This window comes from Dicentrarchus labrax, unplaced genomic scaffold (assembly GCF_905237075.1).
Source record: "Dicentrarchus labrax unplaced genomic scaffold, dlabrax2021, whole genome shotgun sequence".
Lineage (NCBI taxonomy): Eukaryota > Metazoa > Chordata > Actinopteri > Moronidae > Dicentrarchus > Dicentrarchus labrax.
In genome coordinates, this window is record NW_026136712.1 from 3,975,060 (window position 1) to 3,994,774 (window position 19,715).

Consider the following 19,715-nt stretch of genomic DNA (forward strand, 5'->3'; position numbering starts at 1 on the left):
CCATGATAAAATAATTCATATCCTGAATTTTTTCTCCAGCTTATAGCCTCTGGTTCTTGTTTTTGTTTTATTTCTGTAGCATCAAATTCTTATTATGCTGCATATCTTCTGGGTTTGATAAGAGTAGTTGATCCACGCTGATGTCTCAGAAATCTTTTATGGCTAGGTGCTTTCATAAGTCATTTCTCAGCCCACATTCTATTTTGTACAGAAGTCAACCCAACAACTAAAGTTTTAAGACACTTTAGTGTTTGTGTCAGTGCGTTTCTGTGTCAAAGAAATGACTGGAAAACAAGACTTCAAAGAACAGTAAGTCTTTTCTTTAATAAAATGGTAATGCAATTTCATAGAATATATCCTCTGGATTTTAGTTATTGAAATTGCCTTCTTTTGAAATAGATACTTGGCATATAGCAAATAAACTTTTCATTTCCTGTGTCGTCAGTCCAATACAGTGGCTTACATTGATCTTGCTCTTGATGGCGGAGAGCTTCTCCTGTGCAGCAGCCAGCTCTGCGTTGGCCTTGCTCAGAGCCTGACGCTTGGGCTCCACCTCGCAGTAAACCTCGTAGAACTTGACAATGTTCAAAACCCAGGAGCACAGGCCGGCCGCCGCGTTCGACTTGGAGGCCACCAGCTCTGGCTGGAACTCTGGATCCTGAAGGAGATTGAAAAGATGAACCAATAAATCCACAAATGCAGAGTAAAACACTGATCAAACGCATCATCAGGGCTCTGAAAGTATTGCTATAATTTTCTGCAGTGGCAGAACGCAATAATACTTTTCAGACCAGAATCTGTCTTTCTGACATTTGTTCTTCCATATAAAAATAATACTACATAATATATTACAGACTGTAATTAATGGAATGAAATGGAAAACATGAACGTCTCTTGTGATGTCAGTGTCACTGATTTTAGTGAATTATGTGTGCCTAAACTCTTAAAAATCTATATTTAGAATTTTTTTTTTCCAGTATTCTTAACGTTACGGTTTACTTTTCTTCATAAACTTCTTCATAAATGTTTTAACATTTGTTTTTGACCACTACTCTTAAATATTAAAGGTCTGTCTTAAAAGAAATATATAAAATCATGTTAGATCAATGGTCTGGAAACTGGATCAGTGTGGTGTACACGGTGCAGCAGGTAAAGCCAAAATTCACTTTAAATTCACCGACTTACCAACCATGCGCTCCATTGAACTTCATAATCAGGGCGGCTGTTAAATTTGTAACGCTTAATTAACTGGTTGATTTTCTCTGGCTGTCATTTGGACACTCGGCAGCCATAATGTGCCACTGTCACTGTAGTCACGCCCCTGCTAAATTTATGACCTATTAGTTAAACTTGCCACAAGGCAGACAATGCACACTGTGGGCTGTTAGCGTTGATTTTAATGAATCGGGGCTAATTGAAAGGCTCACCTGCAGGTAAGGCTGAATAGCTTTCAGACAAGTCTCTGGGATGTTCTCTTTGTTGAAGTTGATCAGACAGTCCAGGAACGCATCCACTTTGGCCATCATCACCTTTGCGGCCTTCCAGCTACGATCCTTTGGGACTTTGCCACCGGGTGCTGTCAGGACCATGACGGCCGCCGTGACGTTGGTCACCGCCGCCACCGGAGAGCCGAACGACTTCAACTCTGTCAAGTTGTTCTGAAGTAGGCGAGATAGAGGGAATAATAGAAGCTACGATTTAATTGAGTTTGAACAACTGCATATCTCTGTGGTCTACTGAGGGAAAAAGAGAGCGAAAAAGGAAAGGATTAGAATAAAGGAAGAAGAACCTGTGCTGACTTTGAGAAGACAACAGAGAATTCTAATTAGGGCATCTTTAGAGAGCTCTAAGCAGTGATTGAACTGTCGGTTCTGCTTGTTTGAACAGAGAGCACCTTTTAAACACAGAGTGTGTTTTTGAAAATCCCCAAGGCTGCTCATAAACCTACACGGGATGCGAGGATGAAGTAAAATGCCTGCAGAACATAGAGAAGATATTATTTTAGCAAAGACCCGGCTAAATCCTGTGATTCAATAATCTTTTATACAATTCAAGGCCTGTGTGGACATAACTTATTTCACTGAAGCTGGCAAAACTAAATCAAACAAAGAGTAAAGGACACAACCCCTCTTAAAAGAGAAGAAAACTAAAGGAGAAGAGTATGACAGAGCAAATCGATAAGACACAGAGTGGTTTATGAGAGTAACTGACCTTATTGAGAGTGTTAAGGGCATCCTGAGCAGCTAGGAGAGCTGGTTCAGCTTTGGCTAAGTCTTCCTCGCAGTCTCTCTGTTTGCCGCTGACCACAACAGCAATGGCCGCCACCTTTTCCTCTTCCTCGTCAGCGACTGCCTTCTCCTTGGACACCTTCTCAGTTTCTATCCCGACCACCTGGGGACAGCACAAAGGATATATTGCTGATGTTAAAGCTGCAGTAGGTAATCATTATAAAAATATTTTTTTTGCTGAAACTTTCACTATATCCTGACAGTAGAACATGAGACAGATAATCTGTGAAAAGCACTAGGAGGAGTCAGAGCAGCCTGATTTTCTCACATACTATCTGTCTCGTTTACTGCTCTCAAGACACAATGAAAATTACAGCAAATATGACAAAAGGTTAGCTCTATAAAAGCTACCTACGGCCACTTTAATGGTGAAAGCTCAGTTTGTGATGCAGTTTTACAAAGCGAATTAAAATAACCTTCCAAACAAGTCACATTTACAAAAAGTGACTTAATATGCTATTAAACATCTGCACTAGGAAACTTTAAATGCTGACAAACCCCGAGTGGCTGCAAGAAAAGTTTGACATGAAGGTAATACCCAGAAAAACATTGTTGTTCACCCCTCTGACCTATGTGAGATCAATCCATAACAGAAGATAAGAGAAGATGAAAAAGATCAGAGGTTTAAGTCCAGCTTTCTCTGAATTTCTCACGCTGTAGTGAGCAGTTTCTACCCCCCCCAACACCAGGAATCCATCTGTGGATTATCCAGAGTAAAGGGGACATTTTGTTCCTGGAAGGACAAGCTGGTGCTGAATTTTTTAGATGTCATTTTTCATTTCTTTGAGCACCACAAGCGAAATTCCATTCATCCCCATTCTATTGGGGTCAATGTGGAAATCTCGGAGACATATCTGAGCAAATGAAACCAGTGAATATGTGTCAGTCCTAGTGCTGTGCTTAAAATGAACATTACTTTATCTAGCCTCTGTGTGTTACATGGAGTGTGGCCATTGTCATGTATGCACAACCTGTCCTTAAAAATCCAATAAACAGACTTTAAAAAAGAAAACAAAAACGTGTTCTTGCCTGGATCAGCTTGTCAGCGTCTTCGTTCTTCTGCTTGAGTTCCACTTCTTGAGCAGCCAGCTTGGCCTTAAGGTCATCCACCTATCAGAGGATGAGACAGGGAGACCAAGAGGTCAGGAGATGTGACTGGAGATCTGGATGAATGAACTGTAGCTCATAAACACTACACCAGAATGGAATAGCCTCCCCCAGTTCAAATTCCATACATCTACAGTGTGTATGTAGGCTTTTCAATCTACCCTTCATTCAAACTTTAATCTAATCTGTGGCGTTTTCTTATAAACAATCAGCAGTGGTGGAAAATACATTCACTCAAGTGCAATTTCAAAGAGCTTATATTTTCTATTTTATGCTACATTATACTTCACAATATTTATTTGACAGCCATAATTACTAGTTACTGAAGTAAAATATGATCTTTTACAAACATATGACGAGTTTTAACACATAATACCAAAATAATATAAAGTTATAAGTTAAATTTTAGCTCCACCTAAAAAAGTGGAGGTTGTGTATATAATGGGAGGAGGCCTAGATGAATGTTAGGTTGGTGTCTATGATTAAAAAATGCTAAAGCTTGACTGATTGACTCACAGTTTGCTGACTACAAAACAGAGAAATCACATCTGCTTCCTAAAGTTGAGAGCTTCTCTGAGTCATCAACTACATCAGTGTTACTCTTTTAAATCTCTGCTCCTCTGCAAACCAAACTCTATTTAAAAATCTGGCTTTTTAATACTTACATAATGACAATCACATCTACTTCCTTGTTGCTTGCAAGATTTAATATCCAGATACAGAGCTCATTAGTAATGACACTCAGGTGTAAGAGTTACTTACTGTATCTGTTTGGATTATTTGTTCATATCCGCATAATCTATTCATGTTCATTTGCATCACTACCAGGTATGGTCAGTGAGCAAAGCGTTAGTGTAAGTCTCAATACAGACATCAGGGTTCCCATTCTTTTTAAGAAATTGTTTTCCAGGACCTTTCCAGGACATTTTCCAGTAGTTTTTGTTGGCAGTCCAGGACAGCACTTGCTCACAAACGATAGCCATCATTTATGGGATGGTCCGTGTTAGCTTGCTTTTGTGACTTGTTTGGCTGTTCTGACCACAGCCTTTTTTTTCTGCTTTTCCTTTTTCACAGCAGCCATGTCGACGTGAAATAGTAAACACAGCTGTGATTTCTAAGTTTTCCAGGACACGTGGGAAACCTGACAGATGATGGTACCAAAACCTTGCAACCTCACTGTGACCACAACACTCCAGGAAGTCGCTGTGCCCAACTGTCATTTTTACATTTGTGTACGGACATGTGTTAATCAGTCCAGTGTACATACAAGGGGAGGAAGAAAAGACCACATGCATTATTATGAGGGCAGTAATCAATAGAGCATATGGGGGGGTGCTGACAATAATCTATTTTTGTCTCATTAAATGGTATAAGTAGCAATCAGTGTGTATATCATGGGCACTAATGAATGAATCACTACCATCTAATTGAATCCCAGGCGTATTTGAAGGACTGATCATTTGTTTTTGTTGTTTGTATCCTCGTTGGATTTTATCAGTAATACAATCGCTGATCGAGCTCGATGGCAACTTAATTGAAACCCAAACATCTCCTTGGTTCTTCAAAGCAATAAAGCGGATTCTGTGGCTTAGGAAAGTCGAACAAACAAGCTTCACAAAGGGCCTCAACCTTTGCAAATAACATTTTTGTGCCCTGCTGGATCATGCCACGGACCATGCAGGTGACCTTTAATCCATTCCAAGAAAAAAAAATCTTATTCTGTCCAAGTAGATAAAGGGGCAGAGAAAGATGAATGGCATGCATCTCTGGGAAAAAAATTAAAGCTTTAGGATCAAGAGCTGCTATCGGCACACACAAACACACACACACACACACACACACACACACACACACACACACACACACACACACACACACGCACACAAACGCACACAAACGCACAGACCAAGGACGGTCGTAAAGAGAAATTAAAGCTGTTACAAACTCCTCATAACTCCCAGACAAACAGGGCTCTGCATTACCGTCCGACTCCATCAAAATGTTGCACTGGGGAAATAAAAACAGACTGTTTTTCACGCTTGTCTTTCAGCTAATTAACAAACAGGAAACCAGGCTGCAGGGAAGACGGCCCTTTCGGGTTGTGGCGATTCCGCGCAGAAGATCCTGTCGAACTATTAGACGAGCACCAAGTGAGCCATCAGCATGATGAATGGGGGGGGCAGGAGGGAGAGCGAGAAGAAGGACAAACTAATTGGTAAGAGACATGATATTCAATACATCTGAGCGGGCTCTGTGTTTATCTGCTGCGGATGGAAACCCAAGCAGGAAAACACATCTCCGTTCCTGACTGCCTGTATGAAACGGCCCGCTCTCCCTCCCTGCTGCTGCAAATGTAGATGCTTCTCAAGGCAAGATAGGATTTGATACCAACGCAGGAGGCTATGCACATTCACCCATATGTGTGATGGTTTATGACTCAAGTATAGCTTCATTCATGCAACAAAGAGACATCTGGCTTTGTGTGTGGAAAAGTTAAATGTTTCCAGTTATTAACCTTTAAAGCTATTTTTTTTGCCTATGCAAAGTGCTGCAGCTGGTTAGTTTAGGTTCTCCTTCTAACTCCAATTAATACTATTACTACTTGCACTACGACTAGTATTACTAGTACTACTACAATTGCGACAACTGCTGCAACTTGTATAGTGTTGTAACTATTGTAACTGCTAGTATTACTGTGACTACTGTGATTACCACCACTACCACCACTACTTGGATTACTATTAGCATTCCTATTACTATTACTACTCCTACTTCTACCACTACTACAACTGCTACTAATATTACAATTTCTACCAGAAGTACTAGTATTGTGGTGTGTGCATATGTGTATATGTGCGTGTGTGGTGTGTGTCTTAACAAGTGTTTATGAGACAATGAGTGGGCGAGCGCTGCGGTGCACTGAATACAAACATACACACACTAGCCAAAGGTAGGACACTACCTCCACAATATTGAAGAGGAAAAAAACATGGAACTAATGTGTCCTCTGGGGAGCAGATGACTCATACACTTATAAAGCATCTCCTACAACCCCCCAACCCCCCCGCCCCCCCCCAACCACACACACACACACAGATCCTGTGTTTTTACCCTCGTTGTTTATCATGACCACAGCAGCCCCTGGTGAGCCACGGATTCTCTTGCACAGAATGTTAAATAACAGCACTTAAAGCAGCGCGGCCATCAGTGTGGATGCACTAACAAACACAGGGTGCATTAATGGTTTCTTGCTGCTGTAAAGGGTCTGCTCTCTAATTAGAAGGCTCCTCGATTACCATACAGCCCCTATATGTGTGTGTGCGCGTTTGTGTGTGTGCTGGCTTATTCCTACAGTAAACGAGCAATGGGAAACAAAAACAAAGGACACTCTGGGGCTTTCCACACATTGATGTCACTTATGTATACAGGGTGTTTATGCATGTGTGTCATTTCGAGCGGGCGGCTGTGTGTGGGCATGTTTATGCAAAGCAGTGGAAACGCACGGTATCTAAAAGTGATATTATGTATGTGTATGTGTGTGTGTGTGGTTTACCATTGACTTGCACAGTGTAGTAGACCCACTATAATTAGAGCTGCGTCACACACACACACACACACACACACACACACACACACACACACACACACACCTTGTGTTGCATAATTCATACAGCTCTCTCCTGCAAAGGTGTGGAGAAGGTAAACATTTGGACAAATGGATCCAGGTGTCGATATTAAAGACGGAAACACCAAATGATGCAAAATAACAATTCTCATGACAAAATAAAGAGAAGTCTAACGGTCTACTTTCACTTTGCATTACACTACTAATACTAATACTACTACTATATTATACTAATAATACTAGTACTTTACTGCTATATAACTAATACTGCTACTCTTCTACCATTACTAGTACTACTACTTTACTACTATTATATTACTACTAATACTTTATGAACTATTATCTTACTAATACTACTTTTCTACTATTATATTACCATTACCTACGACACCACCACCACCACTACTACTATTTATACTGCTACTATTACTATTATTACTAATAGTAGTAATACTAATTTCAGTGAAGGGAAATAAACTACAATCACAGGATACCATTAAAACAACAGCAGTTAAAGAATAAAAACTATATTTAAACACAGAGACAGTAAATAAAGAAACTGAATGATTACATTTTGCCCATGGAGAGAACAAATAAAAAGATAAAAGATAAAACCTTACTGATTCAATGGTGAAATCTGGTGACTGGCCATGTAAACCTTGTACTGTAATATGTCAAATATGGAAATGGAGTGCAAGAGCTAAGAAGGTCAGATCAGGGCCTTCATCCGTATCCCGGCTGCGCGATTCTGCACAATCTGAACAGTCCAGGCAAGGATATAAAAAGATGTCTGAATTTTTTATTATGAAAAGACAATAATTATAGAGAGGTAGAAAGACTTAATATACAACTGGATACAATCAAAATGTTTCATTCCAAAACAAGTCAACCATTAGATTAACAGCTGACACGTACAGGGAAATACTTAACTTCAGCTGCTGCCATTGCCTCTCATTCTAGCCAACTAAGGGCAACCAATTTACACCTGGACTGTCAGGTGAGGGGCATTCGTTACCTGGTATAATAGGAAACCAGCAGTACTCAGGGTCCCAACCAACACAGAGGGAACCACTGCAACTCTGTTTATGTGTACACTGTCTTAGTCTCATGATTGTGGTCATTCTGACAATGAGTCATGCTAACTTTGCAATCTCTGCCTCTGTTATGGCGATTCAGGAAACACTCCAGCAACTACTTATTTAGTAGTATAAGTGTGTATAAGTATACACACTAAAATAGAGAGCACCCCTTAGCTTCACACAGGAAAACACACTGGCAAGTTTGGTTTGCTAGTAGATGCCAAAAATTACCAATGCAAGGGGCTAATTTCAGTTTACTTTAAGCGGAACTCCGACACAAACGTTTGAAAAGATTTTTTTTATTTCAGTTTATTTGGAAAGCTTCACACTGCTTGCTGTGATATACATTGTTTCACTGGAGTCCACATTTCTGAGGACACATGGCCCACTATTAGAACAAGCCCAAGATGGTAAATACTGGAATTTTGCTTTTAAACATAAGGAAATGTAATTAATGCAGATTATTACCTACGTTTAGGTGCATTTAGTATTGAGCAAGTTAGGATCCAGAATATGTAACATTTTAAAATAAAATACCTCCAATGGACTCAAAATGTGTGTTTTGGACCAATGATTCGTATGCATTTATCACAAATAAAGATTTATAGTATGGGCCCATTTTAATACCAGAGTGTCTTTACCTTGGGGTCATGACCCCACATGAAGCCGGTTGAATCGTAAAAGAATAACATGTTTAAATGTCCTGTTGGTTTTATTTTTAGATATCTATTTCAAAATTTCAAGACTGAGATTATTTTGTCAACTTCTGTTTCCAAGGTCAAGAGGAAACTTTCAAGCTTAACTTTTAAAGCCATACTGAGGAGGATTTTCATTAAAAAACAATGCAGAGACTCATAAAAACATAATCCCTCTCAATCATCACTTATGACCCTCTAGAAGTGTGTGGCGGTGTCTGTATCAGCAGAGACCCTGCAGCCCTCTATTTTCTAATTTTGCAGTGCACATGGTCTGAGTTCGTAGCGAGCAGATTGCTGTCTTCGTCTCTCTCCTCTGCTCTCTAGCACTGACAGAGCGCTAAAACAAAGTGTGGAGAAAGGTCTGTGCAAGACAGTGAATGTATAAGAGGCTGTGGTGTGTGTGTGTGTGTGTGTCTGTTTGACCGAGGGTGGGGCTGAGTTACACAGAGCAGGCAGTGGAGCTTTCAAACAAAATCCAGCAATGCGCACCTTTGCAGGATTATAGTGCGGAGGTGTGTGTGTGTGTGTGTGTGTGTGTGCGCTTTAGAAAGTAACTGCTGAGAAACAATCAGAAAGTAAGGTTCTATTTCTCTGATTCACTGCTTTTCTCCCTGTCATGCCGCCCCCTCGCTCCCATTCACTGACTACCATGTTCGGCTACATGGCTACAAAGGGTGAAGATGCTGTGTGTGATACTGTTTTGAGAAGTGAGACTAAAATAGGGAACATTTTGTATGACCCCATGTTTTAAATAGATGCTTGTGGACGGTACCTGAGTGGAGGTGCTGTTGAGCTTCTGCAGGCCGTTCTCTAGCCGCTCCATCTTGGTGGTGAGGTCTTTGCTCCTCTGGCCCAGCAGACTGCGATACAGTTTGATCTGCTCCAGGAAAGACTTGGGCGTGGTGTAATTGTAGCGCCGCTCGTTGGCCAGGTACTCCTTGGATGTCTGATTGACACTCATGTGCACGTAGGCCATGAATTTACTGACCGACTCCTTCACTTGAGGCTGCAAGAATTGTAAATCACAGAACTGGTTACTTCACATTAAAAGAAGATGACTGTGCAGATTTAGCTGGAAAGCAATATTTCCTGTGGCTCTCAGGCTCTGAATTTAATTTTCGGGGCCTCCGGTCTGCTCTTGAAATTAATATCACATTCGTCGTGTCACGGTGCCTGACATTTTAAATTATATTTTCAGAGTGTGAACATCATTTTTGTGGGTGGCTTCGTCCCTGTGTGTATATTAAAGTATGAGCTGTTCTCACTTCAATATTTTCCACCTCCTGGAGGAACCTAAAGCTGACCGACTCCAGAGCCTCCTGCGGCCACTCGTGGAACCAGTCGATCGCTGTGCAGTTCACCACGGCGGGGAACTTCCTGCTGCGAACCCTCAGTTTACTACCCACTGGAGAGAAACACAGAGCAACCTGGAGTACACACACACACACACACACAAACACACAAACACACACAGCAAGGTCAAACAAAATTGAGTGTGAAGTCTGATACAGCAGCGACATCATAGTCATTTTCTTTCTCTGTGTGAGCAACAACTCGAGTTGCAGCCTGAGAGAAGAAAGAAAGGCGGGGAATATCCAGCTCTGATTAGCACTTCTTCATGGTCAAGAGGGGGAATGGAAAGCTGCGAATTAATTATTTGCAGCTACATCATTAAGCAAATAAAGCCTCTAGCAAGCATGTGAATTAAAAGAGTGTGTTGAGCTGTGGGCTACGTCAGACTGATTTTCACTGTTGGAGACTAACAGCTGGCTCATTGAGAGGCTCCGCCAGATGCTCGATAGCATTACACTAAAGAAACAAACATGCAGAAGGCACACCCACAGACACTACTGATAATAATCAACTCTGGAGAAAGAATCATCTGCATGCATATAATACATTCCCTGTGACATTTGCTTTACACATTTATTTCTTTAAAGTGCCATCAGGTTACAGCATTCTTTTTATTCAACAAACATCTCATTCAGCTTGTTCTAACTGCAGCCTTTTCTGCAAGGGACCACTTTATATGAAGCCCTGTCTACATGTGACATCTTGTCATAGGTTCATGCAGGGGCTGAATTGACTTACCAGTGGGCCCTGGATCGAAAATGAGCTGTGGGCCCCTAACGGCCCCCTATTCTTTGCACTGTGGATTAGTGTACACAAGGAAGGGTGTGTGTATCTCCCAGGCTATTCAATATGTATCTGGATGCGTGGTCCACAATCCAGTAAAAAAGTGATACAGATACAATATTATATATGTGTATATATGTATTATTGTAGTAACTATTTACAAATGTGAGTGGAGAGTTGTGTAGATGTATCTCAATCCGTGTGCATCACAAATCAGATTTGTACATGAGTATTATAATCTCTCAATGCGTACTGAGATGCGTACTCCCCACACACAGATCACCACACACAGATCAACACACACAGATCACCACACACAGATCACCACACACAGATCACCACAGACAGATCAACACACACAGTTCAGCACACACAGATCACCACGGACAGATCAACACACACAGATCACCACACACAGATCAACACACACAGTTCAGCACACACAGATCAACACACACAGATGACCACATGCATTTGTAAATCTGCCACAGTAGAAGTGTAGCAAAAGTCACGTGTAAAAGGCCAGCCTGAGTTGTAACTGATGACGTGTCTGTATTTCAACTTCAAGGAGCAAATGCTTCAGCCATTACTATATACATGCACACATTTACAGATGTGTCTACACATTTATGCATACATTTACAGATGTGTCTACACACATTTGCTGCAAATAAAACAGCTCATGGCTTCATTTGTTGCCTTCAGCTGGGTGGAGGGTGGGGCACTGTACTTCGGAAATATTCGTATCTGCTAACTCTATCATTACTCATTGGTAACTCTACTGGAATGTACAAGTTGTGTTCTCAAATGAGCAGTGTTGTTTATGGTGCCGCTGGCATATTCTTTACGATACCACTGCACTTTTTTAAAGTGAATATAAATGATAACACTCCATCTCACTGTCTTCCTTACTGCTGGAATACTTATTAATTTACCAGGTTTCTGTCTGTTCGACCTTCATCAGGTATAATAGTTGATGAACGTGAAATATTCAAGTCTGCAGAGACTTTTTCAAAGCGTTCAACGTTTGTTAACAAGTGTAGAGGCAATGTACAGATTCCAGGCAGTGATGGACAGAGTAAAGGCTGAAATTTCTTTCGGTGTGAATTTTTTCTAATGAAGCGCAGGGCTTGAAGTATGTGTGTGAAAGGGGAATGTAAGTAGCTAGCACTGACACACGCACATACGAGCACCCAGACAGAGAGCAGGCAAGATGTGCTTTTTTTGACAGATGCATGGATTTACACAGGATTTGGTTTGGATCTGTGTTTATGTATCAATGTAGCTGTATCTCTGACTACTATATAGGGTTTCTAATATTTATGTGTTAATTTATACCCCAATACAATTATCCATCAAGGGCAATGCCCACAGCATAACACGCATAGACTCTTAATAGCATTTTCCCCTCAGTAATGCTGCCGTCGTATAACACCTGGCTCTAGGTTTGCCATGCATCAATGCTTTTGACAATTAAAGAACATTTATTTGGGAATGTGCACCACTAAACGCAAAAAGAAACTGAAGTAATAAAGGTCTTAAAACCAGATCTTTTCACAACTACATTTTGGCCCCTCTGCAAGAAAGGTACTCGCGATAATGCAGAACCCATCAGTTGATATGCAGGTGATATAGTGCAACCAAATACATTTTATAATAATGAAATCACCACAAACAGACTCAAATGGAGTGTGGAGCTTCTGAGGCCCTGAAGCATGCCTTGAGTGATCTTCCCATCTCAGATTGTTTCATTAGAGGAATTTTTAGAGGCCCAAAGAAGTAAAACTATTTCAGAATTTCACAAGAAAAAAGTCCAGAAAATGAAGATAATCTTGTCTGGCAGGTTTTGTTTTTAATATTTCCTACCCAGTAATTATCTTGCTACCCCTTTAGAGACATCTAACAACCACTTGTAAGGAGTCTCGACAGCCAGGTTGAGAATTCTGGTCCAAACCAAATTGCTGCTCCAAGGTCTGACTGTACTGACGATTTACACTTTTGGCTCAGGATTTAAACTGGTGCTCAACGTGCAGAGTCACACACAGAGACACACGCTTGTGTCTCCATGCAAAAAACATTCTGATTCAGATTACCAACATTTTAGGCAAAGTGCCCTTTCCATCCAGACAGACAATTTGTGAGCCAGAGAGCCAAATAGTTAGAAATCCACTCTTTACAAGCCCGTGCCCGTGGGATTGCCTTCCCCATTTATTCACTCCCCAGCCTAGGGAGGCTTGAGCTGGGAGCGAGGCGGTGGTGGAGGATGTGGGTGGTGGTGTGGGGGGGGTGCACACTGTAATAATGACAGGATAAGCAACCCCCTGGAATTGTCTCTCTCCCCAGGGGGAACAAAGCGGCTACACGTTGGTGAAATTATCTGCAGCTAAACGGCGGCTTTTCTGCTCATGCCGGTGATTTATAACGACGTCCACTGCCTCCGAAAGCATTCAAGTTCATCTGAAAATGTCAGGAAAGAAAATTGTCTAGGGAAAGGCTTCATCATAAAGCCAGATGTTTATCCAAGTAAGAGAGGTTTTTTTTTATTTTGGAATAGTAAATTAGAGTGTGAGGCGGCATGCTATTGCTATATTAAGAGAGGGTGGAGATCAAATACTGACGCAGTTCTATGAGAGAGATTAATGGCAAACTTCCCCCCTAAGGAGAACTACTGAGGACAACTTTTTTTCTGCATGATTAGTAGTGACATGCACAGTAACAAGAACACAAACAGCTCTTTGTCCTGCACTGTCTGGCTGCTTCACCTTGAGCTGTCTGCGAACCCGGTCGATGAAGAACTTCCAGCAGTTTTCCCTTGTATCCATCAATCCCGAGCTGCGGACCTCTGGCCTCATGCTGCCAATGATGTTCTCCACCTCGTCGTCTGGGAACAGGTCAGGAATCTCTCCTTGAATGAATAAAATCACCCACATGAACACTGGGAAGACCACCAAGGTTGTGGGAAGCAGTCATTGGGATTTTTTTTTCCTGTCCAGACCTGCGAGAACTCTAGAACTTTCGTATCTTGTGAGGATCTGAACTGACACTGAGAGTCTTATATCAAATCTAGGCGCGTTAATAGAGGGGGTGGCAGGAGGAGTTCATACAGAGGGCTTCTGCTAATGCAGAGATCTGCTTTAAGTCACAGCCTCACAGGAGTAAAGATGAGTAAAGCAAAGATTGTGTATGTCGACATAAATACAGCACCTGTAAATTGCCAGTATGTAGCTTGATCTAAGTTTGGATGTTTGTGCTCTTTTCTAAAAGGGTTTTTTTTCGGCACGTCCAATTGACCCTTCCTAAGTCCCGCCCCTTTTTGCTTTGTGCTCCAATAACAGTTGAGAGGGCCATGGTCAACTTTTCCCTTTCCTGTACTTAGATATGCTGTGTGCGATGTTACTCACACTCATACTAACATTAACACCATTATTCACAAACATACAGTTGATTTGGTGGTTGTATTGAATCATGACTTACTGTAATTAAGTATTTTTAAAAATATATGCTATGTGCTAGGCTCGTCTATAAGACAACCAAATATTGAAGGTTAAATGATAAAAAGGGACATATACTATTGCCACATCTTAAATTAGCTAGCTAATGTCAGCAACACTAATTAGCTAGTTAATCTACATCAATTGTTAGCTTACTAGTTACACCTGAATGCTAATGTTAGCAAAACACTAGCTAACTAAGTAGCTAATTTACATAAAATGTTAGTTGGCTAATTATTTCATCTTCTGATAAAATTAGTTAACATAAGAAGTGATTATATATGTGTCAGTTTTATCTTTTAACCATCTTCAAAATTTGGTTGGCTTTCCAACATAGGCACATGGGTGTCGTCACAGAGACGACATCTATTTTTAATGATACAGTGGGTGAGGTTGTGACTGAGGCTTACTCAACTGTTACTGCAGCACAGAGCAAAAAGGGCTTTACATTAGGGCAAAAAATATTAGCTAAACCTAGCTTGATAACCAGACTGAGCATTTTGTTTGTTGTGTGTTTTTTCTGTTTATTGTAGCTAACTTTTGTTTAGGGAAGGGGTGCTCGACACACGCTACTGAAGCAGTTGCTAGGAGCAGCTGACTTAACGTTTTTCATGATAAATCAAAGAAATATTAGATTTAAAAGATGATATTTCTTTAAGTCAAATTACAATTACATTAACAATCTAACAACAATCTAACAACAGTAAAATGATGTCCCCATTCTTAATCTATCCCATAATATTCTAAACAGTAGCCAACGCCTGAAAACATTGTAAATATGAATTGAGAATCACACTGATCACTGAATCACATTGAGAATCATTTCATATTGGTACTTTATAATGCTATGTGTTGCACCCTTCAAATGTTGAGAATAATTCTAGACGTGAAGCTGAGGCTTGCAATCATTCACAGTGATGTGTTGTAGTCGATGAGTAACGCCGCAGAAATGGCACCGCAGTGATTTGTCGCCGTGGCGAAGCAAAAGCATTCCTCTCTTGCAAAACATGACACGCAGTAATTAGCGAAGCCGGCTGTTACCCGATGCCAGCAGATCGTTGACCAGAACGAGGAACTTCTCGTCTGCCACTTGGGCGTCAGTCATTAGGAACACGGTGCCAATATTCTTCACGCCAGCTTTGATGTAGAGGGATGCCAGGTCAGTCTGGGTGACGGGGAGAGAGAAGGAGATGGAGTGGGAGAGTGACACACATAATGAGATGGAGCTGTGAGAGGGCTAAAGATTTGTTATTTTGCAGTAATACATGCCTGAGACCTGAATGACTGTGAGGATACTGTGTTTACATACTGTGGGGATTATGTCTCTATTTCACTCTGATACACCTCCGTGTTTAAATTTAAACCTCACCTGGCGGTAAGAAACTTTATAATACTTAATATGAGACTAATTGATCTGTTCAGATGGAGGTTTTTTTTGCAGCGTGGTATGTCTTTGCAGTGTAATCCCACTCAAACCTTGAGGTCTGTGATACTGTAGCCTTTTCTCAAGGTGATCTGGAAAACCTCCAGATTGGAGATGAAGGCGGCCAATCGGGTCAGACTCTGCTTGCCGCTGCCGCCCACTCCGACCAGCAGTGCGTTGCCCCGCGGAGACTCCAGGATTCGGTTTATACGGCAGCTGCATGTGGAGGCGCAGACAGTCGGGGAAGAGAAAAGGTGTAAGGGAGGGTGAGATAAAAGGTAGGGGGAGGCAAGCCGGACAAAGACAATATGTGACTCATAAAGACAATATGTGACTCATAAGGCAAACAGCAAAAGACAAACAAACAGGTAGTTTCTGTCTCCTCTCTCTGCTTTTATGCTCTGTTTCATTCAGATGCACCAGCACAAAATGTATTCAACATTAGACTGAGCTGTACTGTGCTACTGAGAACCTTTATGCCTTCAGTATAGCAAGATGAATATTCCTCGTGTCAATGTTTAAAATGAACTGACTTCATTTGAGTTCTTGTGGCTTCATGTGAGGTTGTTGCCAAAAGTAATACACCCCCTACACACTTTAACTGACATTTCAGGCCTCACTCAGACTTGTCAAATATGGCAGCTTGGTCAGTGGCCTTAAGATTCAAACTAGTAGTCTGGACGTCTGTCTAGCTTAATGTTTGAATTACGTAGTATAAAGAGAAAGAAAGTCCCCGGTTGGACTGGTGATAACAAACAGAGGACTTTTACAAGCAGTAGGCTACTGTTCTTGTCCCGTGTAAAACGAAAACTCAGTTTCGACTCCTTTTTAACTTATGTGACATTGCATTACATCACTAACATACTTATTTTACCCCAAACCACAACCTTTTCCTAAACCTAAGCAAGTAGTTTTTGTGCCTAAACCTAACCAAACTGCGACTATTTGTCATAGTCATAAAATGGGAAACGTCAGCTAGTTTTATTTTCGAAAATCTGACTTGAGGTTGCATACCTATTGATCCAACTTGACCCCGAAGCCCTACACATACACATTTTTTGAAGCGTAGGGCCACAGAATAACCAGCAGCATTTGCAGAGTTGGAGTGATCACGAGTAAGGCATTTCAACTACTGTCACTACTTACTTACTAATATCAACTTTCTCTAGCACTTCAACACTTCAGTCTTTTAAAGTTCAACCTTCACCTCTTACACTTCAGTGCTTACACATCCACTGGTATTTCATTTATTTTAATGGCTCGGACATTGACTGACACTTCAGCTGCTTTTATATTCAGGTAACAGTTAAACTGTTATCAGCTCTTACTCTTCAAATGTTAACTACTTTCATTGCTAAAATAGAAATTTCCTACTGAGCTTAAATTGAAAGTTCACTTGCTTTCAGCAATTTCACTTTCAGCCAACACTCAATGATAACACTTCAACTGACACTTCAATTTAACCTGCTTACAGTTTTTGCACCTGCAATTTTCAATGTAGGTGAGCACACTTGCTTTTTGTATTTCTTAGTCATCTTACCCATTAAATTATGAAAAATCTAAATGCTACTTTATCTGCCTGGTAGATCCGTGTTAACATTTTCAAAAACACTTTGTTGAGCATCAAGTAGATAAAAGCACTGACCTTTTAAAACAAGAAGTTAGTAGTGTTTTTCATGATATGAAATGCAGATTCATAAATATAAAACAGTAGAATATTATCTGCTATTGTCAGGTTATACTGAACTAGTTCCTCCAAGTTCAAACAGCACATCATTAAAGCTCTTGCAGGCAGTGCATTTAATGATTTAAGTAATTTTCTTCAAAGACAATATATTTGTCTTCTTGTCAACAAATCCGGTTTAAAGGTTTTATATATGAGAATTAAAACATTTATATAGAAGCAAACAACTGTTAGCTATGTCAAGATATAGTGGAGTCATGGTGTAGCAGAGAATGCCACACTCCATCAGCTTGTGTTGCTATCCTAGCCTCTCTGTGCTTTGTTTACAAAGCCTGGCTGGCCACCCATGCATGTTAGTACATTTGAGTCTCTCTGGGTGGAACTGAGGAGAGTGACTAAAGCTGCTGTTTTTTATCTATGAATTAAGGATTTCTTTCAGCAAAACCAGAGTTGGTGATTGTTGGAACAGTGCAAAGAAGAGTTTTGATGAGTTTTATTTTGTTTGTTCCACTTTGCATGACGTTTTATTACAATGACCTACTAGGTAAAATGTTGTCTATGGAGTCTGGTGGCGAGCGATAGCAGTTTCGGGTCTGGCAAATGGCTGTTTCTGGTGAAACAAAAGATCTATCTCTGTATGGACCCTTTCCATAATGTTGTCAGATACTTCATAACCACTGTGGATAATTGTTGGAAAGACTGTGGAAAGAATAACACCGGCAGTTCTGGTGAGTTTTATTTAGTTTCTGTCCCTGTGTGTTTTACTATTATCTGCAATGTAAAATTACTGTTTTTTTAAATAGAGTCTGGTTGGTTTTAGAGCCCAGTTGTTATGGTCTGAGATGCTGTGCCCTAGTGGGTCATCTAGTAGCAGTTAATTTTGTATATATAACCTTAAAGAGTAATTAAAAGGGAAGAGGTAGATGTTGCCTGAAGCAGAACCTAACCTGTTCTCTGCATTTTTGTTAGGCTGCCATGACGTATGCTGCAAGACTTTTACAGATTTGCCTGTCTGCTTTTGACAGTCGGTGAATTGGAACTGCAAATCCTAAAATACCTGGGAAGCAAGCTGATTTTCTTGACAGACAATAAAGAAACTGACAAAAACACTTTTTTCGTTACTCTGTCTGTACTCCCTCACACAGTCCCTGGGGTTCCAAAACTTCCACTCACATGTGAGCCATGGCGTCCTCAAACAGCACCAAGTTTAGTGTGGCGTTGACCTCATTGTAGCTGTCCAGCACCTCTAGCAGGGTTTTATTGAGGCTGGTCCAGGACTCCGCAGCCATGTACCTGGCCTCCCCCAGCCCACGGGCAAAGTGGCAGTACAGGTTCATCTCCCTGGTCTGCTCCAGAGTCTCCTCCACGTCCTCGGGGAGGGAGGCACACACACACACACACACACACACACACATATTGCAGCGGTAAACATACAGACCCACACACTACCCCTGTCAGCATAACATTAGTGTTAAGCTTAAACAGTCTGGACAGGGACACAGCTGAATATCACAGCTGCGCAGAGGGTGACCTAGTTCATTTTCACCCTGGCAACTGTTGGGCCACGAATATTTCACTGGAGAGATTTTGTGCGTCTCTTCGGGATGCTTGTTTTCTTTGCTAACTTCCACTGGCATAAAGCTGCACTAGGTGTGATAAATGGGGATTTTTTTTTTTTTTTTACAAATTCACATCTATAATATTTTCTGGTGCAGTCTTCATTGTCATAATATCGAGTGCATCTCCGTACAGTGCAACAGTCTCTAAAGACTTCCTTGTTTGCATGTAAAAATAGCAAGAAAACATGCTGCATATTGCTCTGTGGCACAGGGGCAAACTGTCCTAAGTTTACAGAAGGTGCCAAGTCTGAATAATATATTCTGAAGTGGGTAGTATTATTCTCTCTCCCTCTCCTACCCTTTCTGTGGGTTTGTGTACACATATACTTGTCAAGTTCTTCATTGTGGCATGACTAGTGTGCATGCGATAGAGCCAGAGAGGGTAGTGAGGGGAGCGGTGGACAGAAAACCATTAAAATGTTTTCCAATTTGCCGGGCTGACAGCGCAGACCCTGACAGCCAGACCCCCATACCACACTGATTAATATTCTCTCCAACCCTCTCCTGGCACTCCCCCCCCCAACATTCCTTTTTCTCCTCGCTGTGTTGGCCACTGATGTCCAGG

The 19,715-nt window shown here is 41.1% G+C and overlaps 1 protein-coding gene across 3 annotated transcripts in view; it reads right to left on the minus strand.

The window, feature by feature from the left end:
- Window positions 1-19,715, minus strand: part of dnah9 (dynein, axonemal, heavy chain 9) — a 332,930-nt gene that overhangs the window by 75,046 nt on the left and 238,169 nt on the right. For all 3 annotated transcript variants that reach the window (XM_051416718.1, XM_051416719.1, XM_051416717.1), the window contains 10 exons: window positions 18,705-18,901; window positions 15,901-16,063; window positions 15,466-15,589; window positions 13,696-13,838; window positions 10,063-10,224; window positions 9,570-9,803; window positions 3,318-3,398; window positions 2,212-2,391; window positions 1,428-1,658; window positions 464-658 (listed from right to left, as the gene is read on the minus strand). In XM_051416718.1, the coding sequence (XP_051272678.1) occupies window positions 464-658; window positions 1,428-1,658; window positions 2,212-2,391; window positions 3,318-3,398; window positions 9,570-9,803; window positions 10,063-10,224; window positions 13,696-13,838; window positions 15,466-15,589; window positions 15,901-16,063; window positions 18,705-18,901 (1,710 nt within the window). The remainder of the gene's footprint in view (window positions 1-463; window positions 659-1,427; window positions 1,659-2,211; window positions 2,392-3,317; window positions 3,399-9,569; window positions 9,804-10,062; window positions 10,225-13,695; window positions 13,839-15,465; window positions 15,590-15,900; window positions 16,064-18,704; window positions 18,902-19,715) is intronic.